We start from the raw sequence: 14,670 nt of genomic DNA, 5'->3' as shown, positions 1-14,670 counted from the left end.
TTATATTTTAGAGCTATTGTTATATATGTTTTCTGGGTAACTCCAAAAGTCCTTCCAGAACCAACACATCTGCTTCCATTAATAATTTATGCACTAGCTCTGTCTAAAGTATCGCTTGACAGAATTGCAAGCTTTTTGGAGATGGAAGAGCTTCAATGTACTACAGTAGAAAGAACAGAAAAGAGGCCAAACAAAGCAATAATTGACATTTGCGCCAATGAAATAATTTCAAAGAACAATTTTAATTGATTGCAAAAATCAAATATCATTTTTAATGCATACTAAATTGGAATTTATCTTTAGTATTATTTTTCCTAATTTTTTTTCTAGCCGTTGCAAGAGCAAGAGAATCCTAAACTTTCTTTGCAGTACCTTCTCAAAAATTTTAGCAAGTTTAGCTTATACCATGAAACCCCACTTTCAGCCTGCCAGAGGTAGAACCAGTGAAACATATTCCTGGGTTACTTACGAAACATATTCCTATCATAAGTAGAGTCAGTGAAATAGGAAACCTAAAATTAAAGTTCTCAGCAAGCCCAAAATTTTTTAAAAACTCGAGACTCGCAAAAACTCAGAAAAAACTCAGCAATAACTTGGTAACTTTATCAAACATTTGAAACAGATAAGCCTGAAAGGAATAATGCTGGAGGATTTTCTAATTTTGTTGGATACTCCTGTATATACACTAAGGATATTTGAAATATTTACTGCTAAGAATTCATAGCTTTTCATGGCTCCAAGTTCAATCCAATTGGAGATGTTTTGCTGCTTATTATTAACCCATTTGACGACGGTTGTGTTGATTTGACTAATGAAAAGCTAAAAACTATATTTGAAGACATTGATTTATTTGAAAGTTTGCACGGTAGGGTGGTGTAAGAGATTGCAGCCACATAAATGCTTCAGGTTTGGAATGTTGACTCAAGACATGAAATTACAGTTTAGTCCCACACAATGTTTTTGTCCATTTTCTGAGCCTTGAGGAAACAGAGAGCACATCAAATTATTCGGCTATTATAGATGATAATATTGAAAAATGAAGAGTTATTTACAAGCTCAACGCATGGATCACAACAATGTGTGGAACTACAACATAAGTATTGGATCTACATTCCAATCCTCTATCTAAAACATTTTATTGCATAACTGATAACTATAACATTGAAAAATGAAGAGTTATTGACAAGCTCAACCCATGGATTACAACACTGTGGAAAATAACTGCAACATAAATATTGGATCTACATTTCAATTCTCTATCCAAAACATTTTATTGCAGAACTGATAACTATAATATTGAAAAATGAAGAGTTATTCACAAGCTCAACCCATGGATTACAACACTGTGTGGAAAATAAGTGCAACATAAGTATCAGATCTATATTCCAATTCTCTCTCTAAAACATTTAATTACAGAACTGATAAGGCCCTCTTCAAAATCATCATATATCCAACAAGTAAATTACTACTCAGAATTCATAGATTTTCATGGCTCCAAGTCCTGTCCAATTGAAGATGTTTTTCTTGTTATCCAAGTCTAGTCCAACTGAAGATGTCTTTCTTGTTATTATTAACCCATTTGACAATGGCTGTGATGATTTGACCAATGAAAAAGATAAAAACTATATTTGAAGACATTGATTTATTTGAAAGTTTGCATACTAGGGTGGTGTAAGAGATTGCACCCATAGAAATGCTTCAGGTTTGGAATATTGACTCAACACCTGAAATTATAGTTTAGTCCCACACAATGTTTTTGTCCATTTTCTGAGCCTTGAAGGAAACAAAGAGCACATCAACTTATTCGTCTGTTATAGATGATAATATTGAGTTCTGAAGAGTTATTTGCAAGCTCAGCCCATGTATCACAACATTGTGTGGAACATAACTGCACCATAAGTATTGGATCTACATTCCAATTCTCTATCTAAAACAATTCATTGTAGAAGTGATAAGGTCCCCTTCAAAATCATCATATAGCCAACAGGTAAATTACCATATTGGAACAACATTCTGCTTCACTCTAATTCCATTATATTGCAACGTCTTTTTCTTGCTTAAAATTGGTTCCATTAATAACGAGAGTTTTAAGGAATTGACAAAAAATGCAATTCACTCTGGAAGCTTCAGAATTCACCTCTCTAGTCATTATTGCACTTCTAGTTTTTCTTGGATATCTCTTGAGAAACGGTGCATTCAGCTGATAGCCTGAAACTCTATTTTCCATCATTCTCCTTTGCATTGGCAAAATCGTTTTCCTCCTACTTGCTTTCTTGTGCAGCTTCACAAGGAGATAGACATGAGATGCTTGAAAAGTTTGAACAATTCCATACGGTAACAAAAGAATTATCACTCCCTAATTATTAACATTTTGACTCTCAATATTTCTCATAATCTGCACACTGAGACTCACGTTGCATTCCAGACTAGGTGAGAAAGAAACTACATTATAATAGCAGAGTCAAAAAAAAATGTCAAGCTTACATCTAAAAGTTGATTCACGGTCGCTTCTATTTTGGGAAAAAGAAAATACTGCCTAAAGACTAGAAATTAATAGGTTGCACACCAATTGATCAAAATAACACAAAACTCCAATTGCATGTAAAAATTCATCAGCAAGCCACAAAATTTTGATACATTAACCATATTTTATTCTACTTCTAGCTCCAATTGAAAAATGGATCTTTAAAATTGAAAGCTTAAGGTCAAAAAGTAGATTTACAGAAGTCCTATAAAAAAAATGAATTTAAGACTGCATGCAATACACAACACAAGAACCACATTTTCTATTCCTTCAAGCTCTCCACTTTATAAGTTAACACTACAAACATGAAAACATGAAATAAGTTTGTATTATATCTAGATTTTCTAGTTTGTACCTACATCAAAGAGGGGAAAAATGTAGATTGGCAGGCCTCTTACAAAAAAATGAAAGTGATTTGCAAACCAAACCATAAGAAAACAATAAACATTAAGTATAGTGATGAATTGATGAGTAAGATTTAAAATCGAACAACAATGAGAAAATGAGTATCATTATAACAAGATTTTCTAACCTATGGCTGCAACAAAGAGGAAAAATATTTCAAATTGTTCATATCTCTAATAATAGGGGGGGAAAATAATATGCCAAACAGGGGCCCCAAAAAATGACAAATATTGAAAGATAAAAGAAACCATAACAAAAATAATTGGTCTGGCTTTGAACCTGCCTGCTACTATAGATTCTTTATATTCTTCACATTCTCTCGATTGAATTTTGAATCTTTTTGCTCTGTAATAATGTCGTAAAGTTTGCTCTTATCAGAGTCAGACATAAATAAATGAATCCAAGATAGATCTTAAAAACATTTACGAAACCCTGCAATTTCTATGAGCTGGCCACAATATATTAATTGTGGGCAGTTTAATAGAAATTATTGGAGAACTGGTTAGATTTGATTACATAGAATTGCCTACGGTATTCGTTAAAGTCGCTCAAGTTTCCGGACATGTAACATGCAGATTTATTCAGGGGAGCTTGGAGTGCATGTACATCGTCCCGTATGAAAAAAGCTCAATAGCAAATATGGGTTTTAAAAGGATGAAATTTTGAATAGAGAATTGATTAATCCCAAAAAGGTAGGCTAGCGGGTTTACGTTGAAATAGGGGGAATCCACACTGGCGGTCCAGATCGAACTGGAAGGCGGAGGGTGTTGGCATAGGGGAGAATATTGGTGATAGTTGCAGAACTTGGATTTACGCCTACCAATTGCATTTTCTTGTAGATTTCTTAAGCCTTCTATACACCAGATTTTGTACATGTCGTGCAATCGTTGCATTCTATGAGACCATATTATTAAGGGCATTTTGTCAAACAGTTCATATGCATTGTCTATGCCTACACATCTGGTGGGTAAAATACAAGAGCCAGGAAAATAGCACACAGGTTTTGTGAAGAATCTTCCAACAAATTCCTATCATGAGAAAGGTTGCATTTGTGCAGGCAAGGGCAGGCAAGGGCAGGCAAGGGATGAAATGGGTTAAGTTCACAATGGATACAGTGATAACATTTTTTTTTGAAACCCTATGAACCAAACAAGCCATTCAAACAGAAGCCTGGAAGTTGTGACTTGAGTAGTAGTAAACTATCATGATGTAATTATTATTTCTGTCCTCTTATTTATGCAGCAAATACATTTTAATTTGTATATTTCTAGTTTCCACCCACATCTGCTTGAACCATTCCCATCTGAATAATTAAAAGCACAACCAAACAAATAGTTAAATGCTTGTTTTGTAGTGTTTCTTTAGGTTTACAACAAGTGGGCATTTGGGGACATAGTTTGGGACAACACAAAAGCAAAGAAAAACAAGAATGAAGTAGACTATCAAGGAAGAGCAAAATGCATACCAGAGGTCCATAACCAAAATTGGATTGAAGTGCAGAGATGTCACGAGAGTTGTAGAGCTTGGATATTATTCATTGCAGCCTGCCAGGAACCGTGTTAACCCTCTCCCGCTTCCAACTTATTTACAGAGCTGCTTATTTGTAGATGTGGCACCTAATACAGTTGGCAAACTCTTCAACACCCACATCTAATCTGCATGAGAAAAATAGAACCCAATTGTCGAACCACGTCGTATCTATAAAAAATTACCTTGCAACTTAGCTTGTAGTCTCCCTTACTCTGCCACAGGCCCTGGCGAACATAGCAATCAGAAGATGAAATGCGACGAAGGGTATCAGGCACAAGAGCGATGGCCAAATCCGCCACTACATCAGTCAACACATCAGGAGTATAGACCACCGCAATGTTGCACTGCCTGCTCTTGGCCAAATCAACCTTATCCACTCCAACGCTGCTGGTGGCCACAGTCTCCAAACAAGGAAGAGCATCGATCAACTGTGTATTAATCTTGTCCTTTCTGTCGCATACCATGCCTCTTATAGATTGAGAGTGCTCTATCAAAAACGCTTCTCGATCTTTGATATATTCACTCACTGTTGTTAAGGAAACTGGTGTCCAGGTAGGATGCACAACCATTGCCCATCCCATACATACAAAAAAACAGTAAAATCTGCCCATAAAACCCACCGAAGCTACACGTCTACCCCTCCATGTCGTATGGCTTCAGCCCCAAATGCCAACTGCTTGCAAGGGACGCTAACCGAGAGCTCCTGTTTTGACGGCCCTGCTTTAGGGTTTTCTTGCATTGGGCTCTGCACTGTCTCCGTCTCCGCCATCTACAGCATGCCAAACACTCTAGCCCTGCAGTCACCAGGTAAAGCCCACCTTGTTTCGTGTGAAGGCGCCTATATCCCTCTTGAAATATAATCTAATGAGACGGGAAAAAATTCATTCATCAATACATTTGTACTAAAAATTGTTCACACCAAACAATTAAAACATTGCAAAATAAGGAATGCCAAGAACTAAAAATTATATACAAGCAATGTGATTGCCAGGAGCAGAGATAAGTATTGGCAGAATAACGAATACCCTTCACAATAGTTCCTTAAGGGGGCAGGAACTAATAAGGAAAGGCATAAGACCACATTTTTTTGTTTGTTTACTCTTCTATATTATAAAGCATAGAATAATAAAAAACTAAGAATTTTAAGAACAAGAATGCTGCATCATAAAGAGAGATCTATCTAAAGGTTATGGTGTTCCAATGACCCGTTCAAGGATAGAGATCGATTTACTCGCAATGGCCTTAAATTGGCGAGAAAGTACAAGTAATTTAGAGACTTGTTCTGCCTGGTTCATTTCTAAGGTAAATAACAACATAACAAAGTTACTCCTAACCTCTTAGAAAAATTACTGACAACTACATTCAAGAAAATAAATCTCCATTTTAAAGCTTGAATTGAATTTTTTTTTTAAATTGTGGATATGTACGAACATATATTAATTAAGAAATGCATCGAGATCTATGATTTCAATGGTCAGACACAATATGAAATGTCATTTCAATCATCCAATGGTAACTTAGTACACTTGTCCTGACTAAGTAAAAATCCAATGGCAAATTAGTACACTTGTCCTAACTAAGTAAAGAATATTTAATTTTATATATGCATATAGTAAATACATGAAAATAGATCCAAAGCTAACATGGTCAGGGGAATTTAAAAATAGATCTAGTTGAACAAATGGGGGAAATTTAGGCAGAAATGTGACGATTAGTTCACTTGCCATAACTTTGAGCTTTTGCCAAATTAGAACATAGTAAATGCCAAAAATGCAGAATGGTGAATATTAAAAGAAACTAGTACACAAAAAACCTGCGGTTATCATAGTAAATGGCAAACTGTGTCACCATGCAAAAATGGGTGTCAGTCTCAACTAAGAACCAATGGGAAAGCATATCGAATTGGCTGAGGGTAGGTCCTCAAGCTGCATTAGCAATGTCATGGTGGAAGAGAAAAACTAGTTATTATCCATATGAGTTTTGAGCTCCAAACTTCAAAGACTCTAGAATATCTAAAAGAATTCTATTATAATTAATTACAAAGATTGGAAAATAGGTAAACAAGTACACATAGGAGAACCTTGTATCCATAAGCATTGAGTTTTTTTAAAATCAAATCTTAGTAGGCACTCATCATATTAGAAGTGACGTCCTTAAGAGTTGGTTGAGAAGGTGGTATGACACTCTACACAATGAGTTTGTGTTTGCATTGTATATCAAGTGGTGCTTCCTTCTGAGCTTGCACAAACAAATCGCAATGTACAAAATATAAGCGAAAGTACGATCAAGTTCACACTAAACAAGTTCAGAGAACTGTAAATTGCATCATATCAAAGCAAGAGTTAAACACTCCATGAGCCATTGGAAATATCAAGTTTCAAACCTATCACATCACATGTAGCCTTAGGTGGCACAACACCTTCATTAGGTCGTACACAATACTTCTTTGGAGGTGTAGTTTGAACCTATCAAAGCATGAACTTTTATATCATACCTTTAATAACAAGACTCATGCATCTAGTAGGAAATCTAGAATTTGAGACAAAGTACAAGTCTAGGTGACTACCAGAAAAGGAGAACTAACTTTAACCTCAATAGAACGATACGCATGTTTATTTGATTTCATTTCTCTCATTAAATAATACAAAATATGATTGGCAAGAAGCAAATATAATGGTGAAGGGTGTTGGTTAAAAATTTTGTACACTTGGGGAAATATACAAAATTGTGGTTTAAACCATAGCGTGTCAGTAAAACTCTCCTAATTAAGGGAAGGCTCCCCCTATCTAACTACAACTTTGAAAATATAATAGGATAGGACAATAATCTTTCTTCTTCTTTCAAGAAAGACAATATCATTTTCTCTTCACAGAAAAGGATAGCGATTTGATATAAACATCAGTAACCACTTTCAAAATGAAATGAGAGAAAGGAAATGAAGTTTCCTCAAAGCGCAAAGACTTCCATCACTTCCTTCGGGACGGGACAATAATATCAAGCTCAAAGACTTGATTATGTGAAGTCCTATCTACCCTTTTCTATACTAATGCTATAAAGAACAAATTATAACAACTCAAAGACTGGAATATCTTATTCTTTTCTACTTAAAACAATGGGAAGTAGTATAAGCTCAAAGACTCAGCTATTTCTCACAAAACCTACTCCTAAATTCTCCTAAGAACAAGTGAAAGCACAAAGACTTACAACTTCTCTCAACAAAATATTTATTTTAATCTATATTAACCTCAACTATTTGCAGCACAAAGACTGCAAATCAGATGTGATTAAACTCTTTAAGAAACACTTGCAAGAAAGATAATATTGAACACAAACTCAACAATGTAGCACAAAGACTCAAAGCTTGAGCAATTTCTTTCTATTCCTTTCAATTCTTGAATTCACCCATGAAAGCTCAAAGATTTCTTTGTTGTAAATTTGGCAAAGTTTTTGCTTGCTTTCCAAAAAGATAAAAATTACAATAGACCCGTCAAGTATTTATAGAAGAGGAGCCTTGAGAAAAAGGTGGGAGGATCCTAACTAACTTGAGAGATTCTCTCAACCACCAAGACTTATTCAATAACTAACTAAGACTTATTCCAACTACAGTCCTAATTGAACATAACTTGTAGTTGCTTTATACGTACTTACAAAAGTGCAAGTAAAGAGCTAACTTGCATTTTACAAAAAACTTTTACATGTAACTTGTCAAAAGAAAAACTACAACTAAAGATTACAAATGTGGAAAAATACAAGTAAGTGTTGAAAAACACTTAAGTTGCATTACATGAAGACACGAATCCTTCAAACTTCTGGATGATAATTTGTAATTCATCAGGATCCAGTTCATGGGTGTTCTTGGCAACAACCATGGTCTTCACAATAATGGTATCATGGCATCGGAGGAGTGCAGAGCAGTTTTTCTCCAAGAGAGACTGGATTTCATGCAAAAAGATTTGGTGTTTCATAAACATTTGAATTGAAGCGGCCGAGAATTGTTCCCTCCTCCATTCATTATATATCCTAATCTGTAAATTAGCAAGAACTTCTTCTTCTGGAATCAACTCTCCATCCTGACTTAGTATGTTGCAAGAGGCCTTTTCACAATGAGAGACAATATCTCAGAAAACTTCACCCTGTAATCTCATTGTATCACCAATCTCCTCAATGAAGGATTTAAGAACAAGGGCCTTATTTTCTAGAAGCTCTTCAAATTCCAAGTACATGACCTTGGAAGAGATGATGACATGCTCCAGTAGAATGCTCAACTGTTGTTGGGGCATACTACACCAGATTGTCAAACTATCTTCAACACTTTCTAGATTCTTTTTGAAAATATCAAAAGTCTGATCTAGTTTCTCTTCAACGGTTTCCAACTTAGACATCATCTGAAAAATGCCCTGCATTACTTGTGCACATAGATCATGAAGCCGATCAACCCAAGAATCCAATGCTTGTACCTTCGAAGAAGCCCTTTCCACTCCACGAATTGATTCTTGGGAATCAGAAAAACCTATGGAGTTACTCCCTTCAACAACAGGTTTTGTGATTTTATGAACAACTGCCATAAGTTGTCGGTTTTCTTCTTCTAGCTTATCTTTCTTTCTTAGCAGTTCATCACACCGCTATACCTGTGAAGCTACAAAAAATAGAGCATCATGTTTAATCACCTCATGCGTTTGCTTACCCAGTTCTATCCTTGTAACTTCGTAATCAGCAGCTAACATTTCTTCAAATGGCTTATTTGCAATGGGTTCAAGAATTTCAGCTACCTTCATCTTGTTGCTGTCAACAGTTATTCTAGAGATAGTCTTGGCCTTTTTAGCAACCTTGGATCTGGACTGTTTTAGTTGCTGATAATTAAAGATATCAAGTGAGATTTCTTGCTTCTTCCTTTTTGGAGTAAAAGAACTAAGCCATGGAGGTAAAGCCATCAACTCTCCTTCAGTAGCAGCCGTAGGCAAAGGAGAAGCAATTTTTGTTTGAACAACTGTGGTCATCCTGGGAGGAATATTTGTTTGGATGGCGACCACGGTTTTCTCAGTAACCAATGGGCATGAAGATTGCCTTATGAATTCTTCAAAACCAGAAGTGGAGGTATCAATTTCTGACAGCTGGACACAAGCAGGAATATCTTTAGGAACTTCTCGCACACTCTCTTGTTGATGATCAGGAGGTGGCTCGTATGTCGAAATAGGAATGGCATTTTTGAGGAGATTCATCAACAAGCAAGTCAGGAGGAGAAAGGGACGTCTCAATGGAAACTAGGGGAATAATCTCATGAGGCGAGTCAGATGATGGAGACTTGGGAGCATCATCAGATTACTACCCTTCTTCTGGATTATCTAGATCAATCACTTGAACATGAAATCGTGACTTTTCCTTTCCACGAACTGTCGCCTCCTCAGGAGGAAGCACTATTGCCTGACTAACTCGCAATTTGATCTTTGTGCCCGAAGATGATGCGCCTCCCTTGTTGTCAACCTAAATCTCAGACTTATGTCCAAGAGGTCTCATAGAATCATCTTCTTTTCCAATCTTGATTTTTATGAGTCTAATAGCATTACTTTTCAGCCAAGCGTTGGTGTTAGCCAAGATATGCTGAAATCTCTCAAGAATGGATATGCACTCCTTGTGTGACCATTGGATTAAAGGAAGTGGAGCTTCCTCAACCCTTCGTGAAATATATTCAGGATCAAGTACGTGCCCATTATCAATCATCCCTTGTGGAATATCCACCAAGTTCAAATCAACAACCTGCTCAACAGTGAGCCTACAGTAATCCATCTTTAAAACCTCGACCTCTGTTGGAGATCTACCTAGATATCCTCAATGCGATGCACGTGCATAAAGGATTTTTTGATCTTCTCCTTCATACCCCGATAATCAAAATCAGCCCTGGACTTTGTTATCGGGAAAAAGTGGATAGTTAGTAATGTTAATTATCAATAGTTAGTTAGCCGACGGGTAGGTAGTTGGAGTTGCGACGGTTGGGTCGCACCCCTTCGGCAGTCATATATTGTATCACCTCCGGGTGTTGGGACATGTATTGTTGACGACGGATATAATATGAACATCCTTTGACATTAATGGAAAGTTTATTCTGGTACTTCTTTTATATTTGCATTGTACATTGCTGTTCAGTTTCTGTATTCTTCCTGTTTACTCAGTGAGGTAAACATTTGGCGCCGTTGCCGACACGAACTCGAAACAGGAGACAAGGAGACACGGATGGCGCACAGACACAATGGGCCTACCCGTTGGTGAGGTGAATCCGGAGGTCGACGATGCCCAAACAGAACTCTATATAGGAGAAGACACTGCGACGAGAGAATTTTCGATTCTACTCCAAGTAGCCATTCAGACCCACGTGCGACGAGAGGCGGCGGAGGCAGGAGTCCCACCAAGTGCCGTGTGGACAGCGTTGGAAGTGAGTCTGAAGGTAAATCGGTTGATGAACCATCTCCCCCGATTGCTAGCACAAGCATCGTTGGCACAACAAGCTCGCCTGGAGGAGATTGCCCAGGAAGAGCGACGCCAACAAATTTTGCAGCAATACGAGGAACGGGAAGTAGAACGAGATGGCGCTAGGCTAGGGGCATTTGAACCGTGAGCCATACGGGGCGGAATAAAGAACACTTATTGTAATGATTATGTCATATTGTTGGCATAAACTTGTCTTCCACATTATGAATGAATAAAAGTGTTCTACTTTTTATGTCATTAAGTATATAGGAAGCTGTCTGGGAATTAATGCCCAATACACTGAATAAGGACAAAAATAAGCCACAATATATAGATGAACGTGCAGTAGCCCAACGTGCCTTGATCCTTGAACAGCAAGCGGAAAGGCGACAGAGGTATAAGCGAAGAGAGGAGGAACGCTCCGAAGGGGACGGTGAGGCCAGCGGCCACCCACGGAGTCGGGAGGAGTTACTTGCGGAAACCCGCCGTAGGATAGAGTGTACCAAAACTCAGTTGAGGGATTTGAGGGACTTGCCACACACACCAGAGGCTAGGAAAACTCCAAGGAGTGGGGAGGAGGCAGAAGAGGGAGAAGACACCGGGGCTGCCAGGAGTGTCGGAGGGACACCGGGGCACGGCGGTCAAGCACCCCTTATAGGATCTGACCCATCCGGAGTACGACAACAGCCACCAGTAGTAAAAAGGCAAGGTATGGCACAAAAACAAAAACTTCCAAAGTTCCATGGGGATGGGAAAGAAGACCCTGTCCGCCACTATCGCACTTGTGAAACAATTTGGGGAGCGAATGGTGTTACCGATGAGGACGAGTGGGTAGCACAGTTCCCCGCAACCCTGAGGGGCGTAGCCATCGACTGGTTTTCGGATACGGATAAGGCTAAAATTAGCACATGGGCAGACTTGAAGAAGGAATTTCAAGCAGAATTTCGTCTCCTAAGAGACGATAATGAGATCGTAGCCGAAATCTACGGCACGAAACAGAGAAAGGACGAGACTGTTCGAACCTACAGCCGGTGGCTCAAAGAGCTGCTAGGAAAGATGGAGAACCAGCCGGCAGACGGACTAAAAAAACGGTGGTTCGTGGAAGGTCTAAAGAAATCCCTTAGACGAAAAATGAAGATAGTACCTCCTTCTTCATATTCCGACGCCTATAACAGGGCAATGGATTTAGAAAGTGAATAGAAGATGTCCAAGAAGAAGAAAAATAAATCCTCGTCGGAGGATGATTCCTCTTCTGACAAAAGTGATAGCAGTGATGACGACTCTAATCGGAAGGTACGGGCTCTCCAGAAAGATATGGAGCGAATGATGAGGGAGATAAAGACAACCAAAGGAAGCACAAGCAAGGGCGACGAAGGGGAGTTATGGTGCACGGACTGCCGTACCGACGGACACACCAAGGGGTCTTGTCCGAAAAAAGCATTTTGTGATATTTGCCAGATTGCCGGACACCTTACCAAGGAGTGTCCGTACAATATGAGGACCCGTAACCAACAGGTTCTCTTTACAGAACCATCTGCGTCAGCCGGCACGTCCCAGCCTGCGAGCAACAATGCCTCGTCTGGCGGCTACCGAAACAACAGGCGAGGAAGAGGTAATAATAACAATACGAATAATAGAAGCCGAATCCAATACGACGCTAAAGGGCGGCCGATGATACAATGCCGAGCTTGCAATCACTGGGGGCATTTTGCCAGAGACTGTACAGTGGAGGAAGCACCACAAAAACTTTGCAAATGGTGCGGTCCGAGGGACCATGATGATGGCAATTGTCCCAAATCTGGCGTGAACCTGTTGAATGTAGAAACGGAGGATGTACTCGCCATAACAAGGTCCAAGACAAAAGCAACCACTTATCCAGACCCCCGCACGGAAAAACGAAAGGCACTGGAGGCACGGGCGGAACTGGAAAAGGAGATGTCAAGGAGCAAGGATGCACAGGGGCTTGCGGGTACTTCTCGCTCTGAAGGAGAAACAAATATTATAAACCAACTGTTACAGGTCGAGATACCCGTCAAAATGAAGGACCTCCTGGAAAGTATGCCGCACTTGCGAGCGACGTTGTTGCAATCCGCAATAATAACCCCAGTAGGCCAACCAATACATGGCAAGGACAACCTTGGCGAGACAGCAGCAGACCCATTAACCCTGACGATCAACAATGGTAGACACCCAGCAGTGGTGGAGATGGGTATATTGGGCACCATCCTGACCGACACAATTGTCGACGGCGGGTCGGGAGTAAATGTCTTGCCAGAGGAAACATGGAAAAAATTGGGTAAACCTACTCTCTGGCCGTCCACCTTTAATTTATTGGGAGCAGACCAACACGGCATCAAGCCGCTTGGCACACTCATGGCGCAACAGGTGACGATCGGAACACAGCCATTCGTCTTGAATTTTGTGGTCATCCCATTGAAGAAGAAGGGGTACGACGCCATCCTCGGCAGAGGCTGGTTGGTGGCGGCCAAAGCAAATCACAATTGGAAGAAAAACACCTTGTCCATGGAAAAGGCTGGCCGAAGGTATACCATTGACCTCAAAACTCAACTGGTCAGTGAAGAGTTGGCATCGGAGTCAGAGTCCGACGGAGACGATACCGACGAAGGGAAGGAGGGCAGGGAACCAAATGATGAAGGCATCTTAGGAATTCAAGCCTGTTCTGAGGATGAGAGGGATTCTTTGAGAGGGCTCTTCCATTGGCAAATGGAAGACTATGAATTATTGTACGGGTGCAATATGTTGGGGATTGAAGGACCTGACATGAACGAGTTTCCGCCAGAATACGGACAATACAAGGAAGGGGATGTCCCTGTGGATGACGCACCAGCGCACAAGTTTGACAAAAGTAAGCCCATAAGGTATGAAGAATCCGCACTTCAAGTTACAAACCTTGGGGAAACTTCAGAATAGAAAAATATTCTAGTCGGCGACGACTGGAATCCCGTCTTAAAGACGGCGGCGTTCAAAATCTTCATAGAATACAAAGATGTGTTCGCTTGGACGTATAAGGACCTCAAGGGGGTACCACAAGAACTTTGTGTACATCGGATCCCTCTGGTTCCCGAAGCCATGCCCGTACGGAAGAGGCCATACAGGATGAACAAAAATTATGCGGCCAGGGTAAATAACGAAATTGACCGCATGCTTGAAGCAGGGATTATCTTCAAGGTCCAGACGAGTGAATGGGTATCACCCATTGTGATATCCTTGAAAAAGGAGGCCGACCAGATAAGAATCTGTGTAGACTTCAGGTGTTTGAATGCCGTCACAATTAAAGATCCATTTCCCATACCATTCACAGACACCATCCTCGAGGAAGTCGCGGGTCACGAAATTTATTCATTTATGGATGGATTCTCCGGATATAATCAAATTTCCATTTCAGAGGAGGACAAATTGAAGACCACCTTTGTCGTAGAAGATGGCGTCTATGCATACAACCGGATGCCATTCGGGTTGTGCAACGCGCCAGCTACCTTCCAACGGATAATCCTCCATATCTTCGATAAAATGTCCGTAGGAAACTTCAAAGCATTCTTGGATGATTGGTCCATTTACAGCACGCAGGAGGCACATCTGGCCGCACTTGGCGAATGCATGGAGAGATGCCGACGAGCGCGCCTCGCCCTAAATCCCAAGAAATGCAAATTCATGGTGCCTCAGGGCAAGTTACTAGGGCACATCGTCTGCAAGGCTGGACTGAAGACGGACCCTGACAAAATACGGGT

The 14,670-nt window shown here is 39.8% G+C and overlaps 1 protein-coding gene across 10 annotated transcripts in view; it reads right to left on the bottom strand.

The window, feature by feature from the left end:
- Positions 1-1,355: 1,355 nt before the first annotated feature.
- Positions 1,356-14,670, bottom strand: part of LOC131052722 (uncharacterized) — a 47,170-nt gene continuing 33,855 nt past the window's right edge. For 6 of the 10 annotated variants that reach the window (XR_009372744.1, XR_009372745.1, XR_009372747.1 and 3 more), the window contains 3 exons: positions 4,642-5,320; positions 4,395-4,545; positions 1,356-2,281 (listed from right to left, as the gene is read on the bottom strand). Coding sequence is in view for 4 of the 10 variants with exons in the window: in XM_059221783.1 (XP_059077766.1) it covers positions 5,093-5,320 (228 nt within the window). In the remaining 6 variants the exon portion in view is untranslated. Of the gene's footprint in view, positions 2,282-4,394; positions 5,321-14,670 lie in introns of all 10 variants that reach the window. The other 4 variants (XM_059221784.1, XM_059221782.1, XM_059221785.1 and 1 more) reach the window with 2 other exon arrangements.

This window comes from Cryptomeria japonica, chromosome 5, assembly GCF_030272615.1.
Source record: "Cryptomeria japonica chromosome 5, Sugi_1.0, whole genome shotgun sequence".
NCBI lineage: Eukaryota > Viridiplantae > Streptophyta > Pinopsida > Cupressales > Cupressaceae > Cryptomeria > Cryptomeria japonica.
This window is presented reverse-complemented; position numbering and strand designations above follow the sequence as displayed.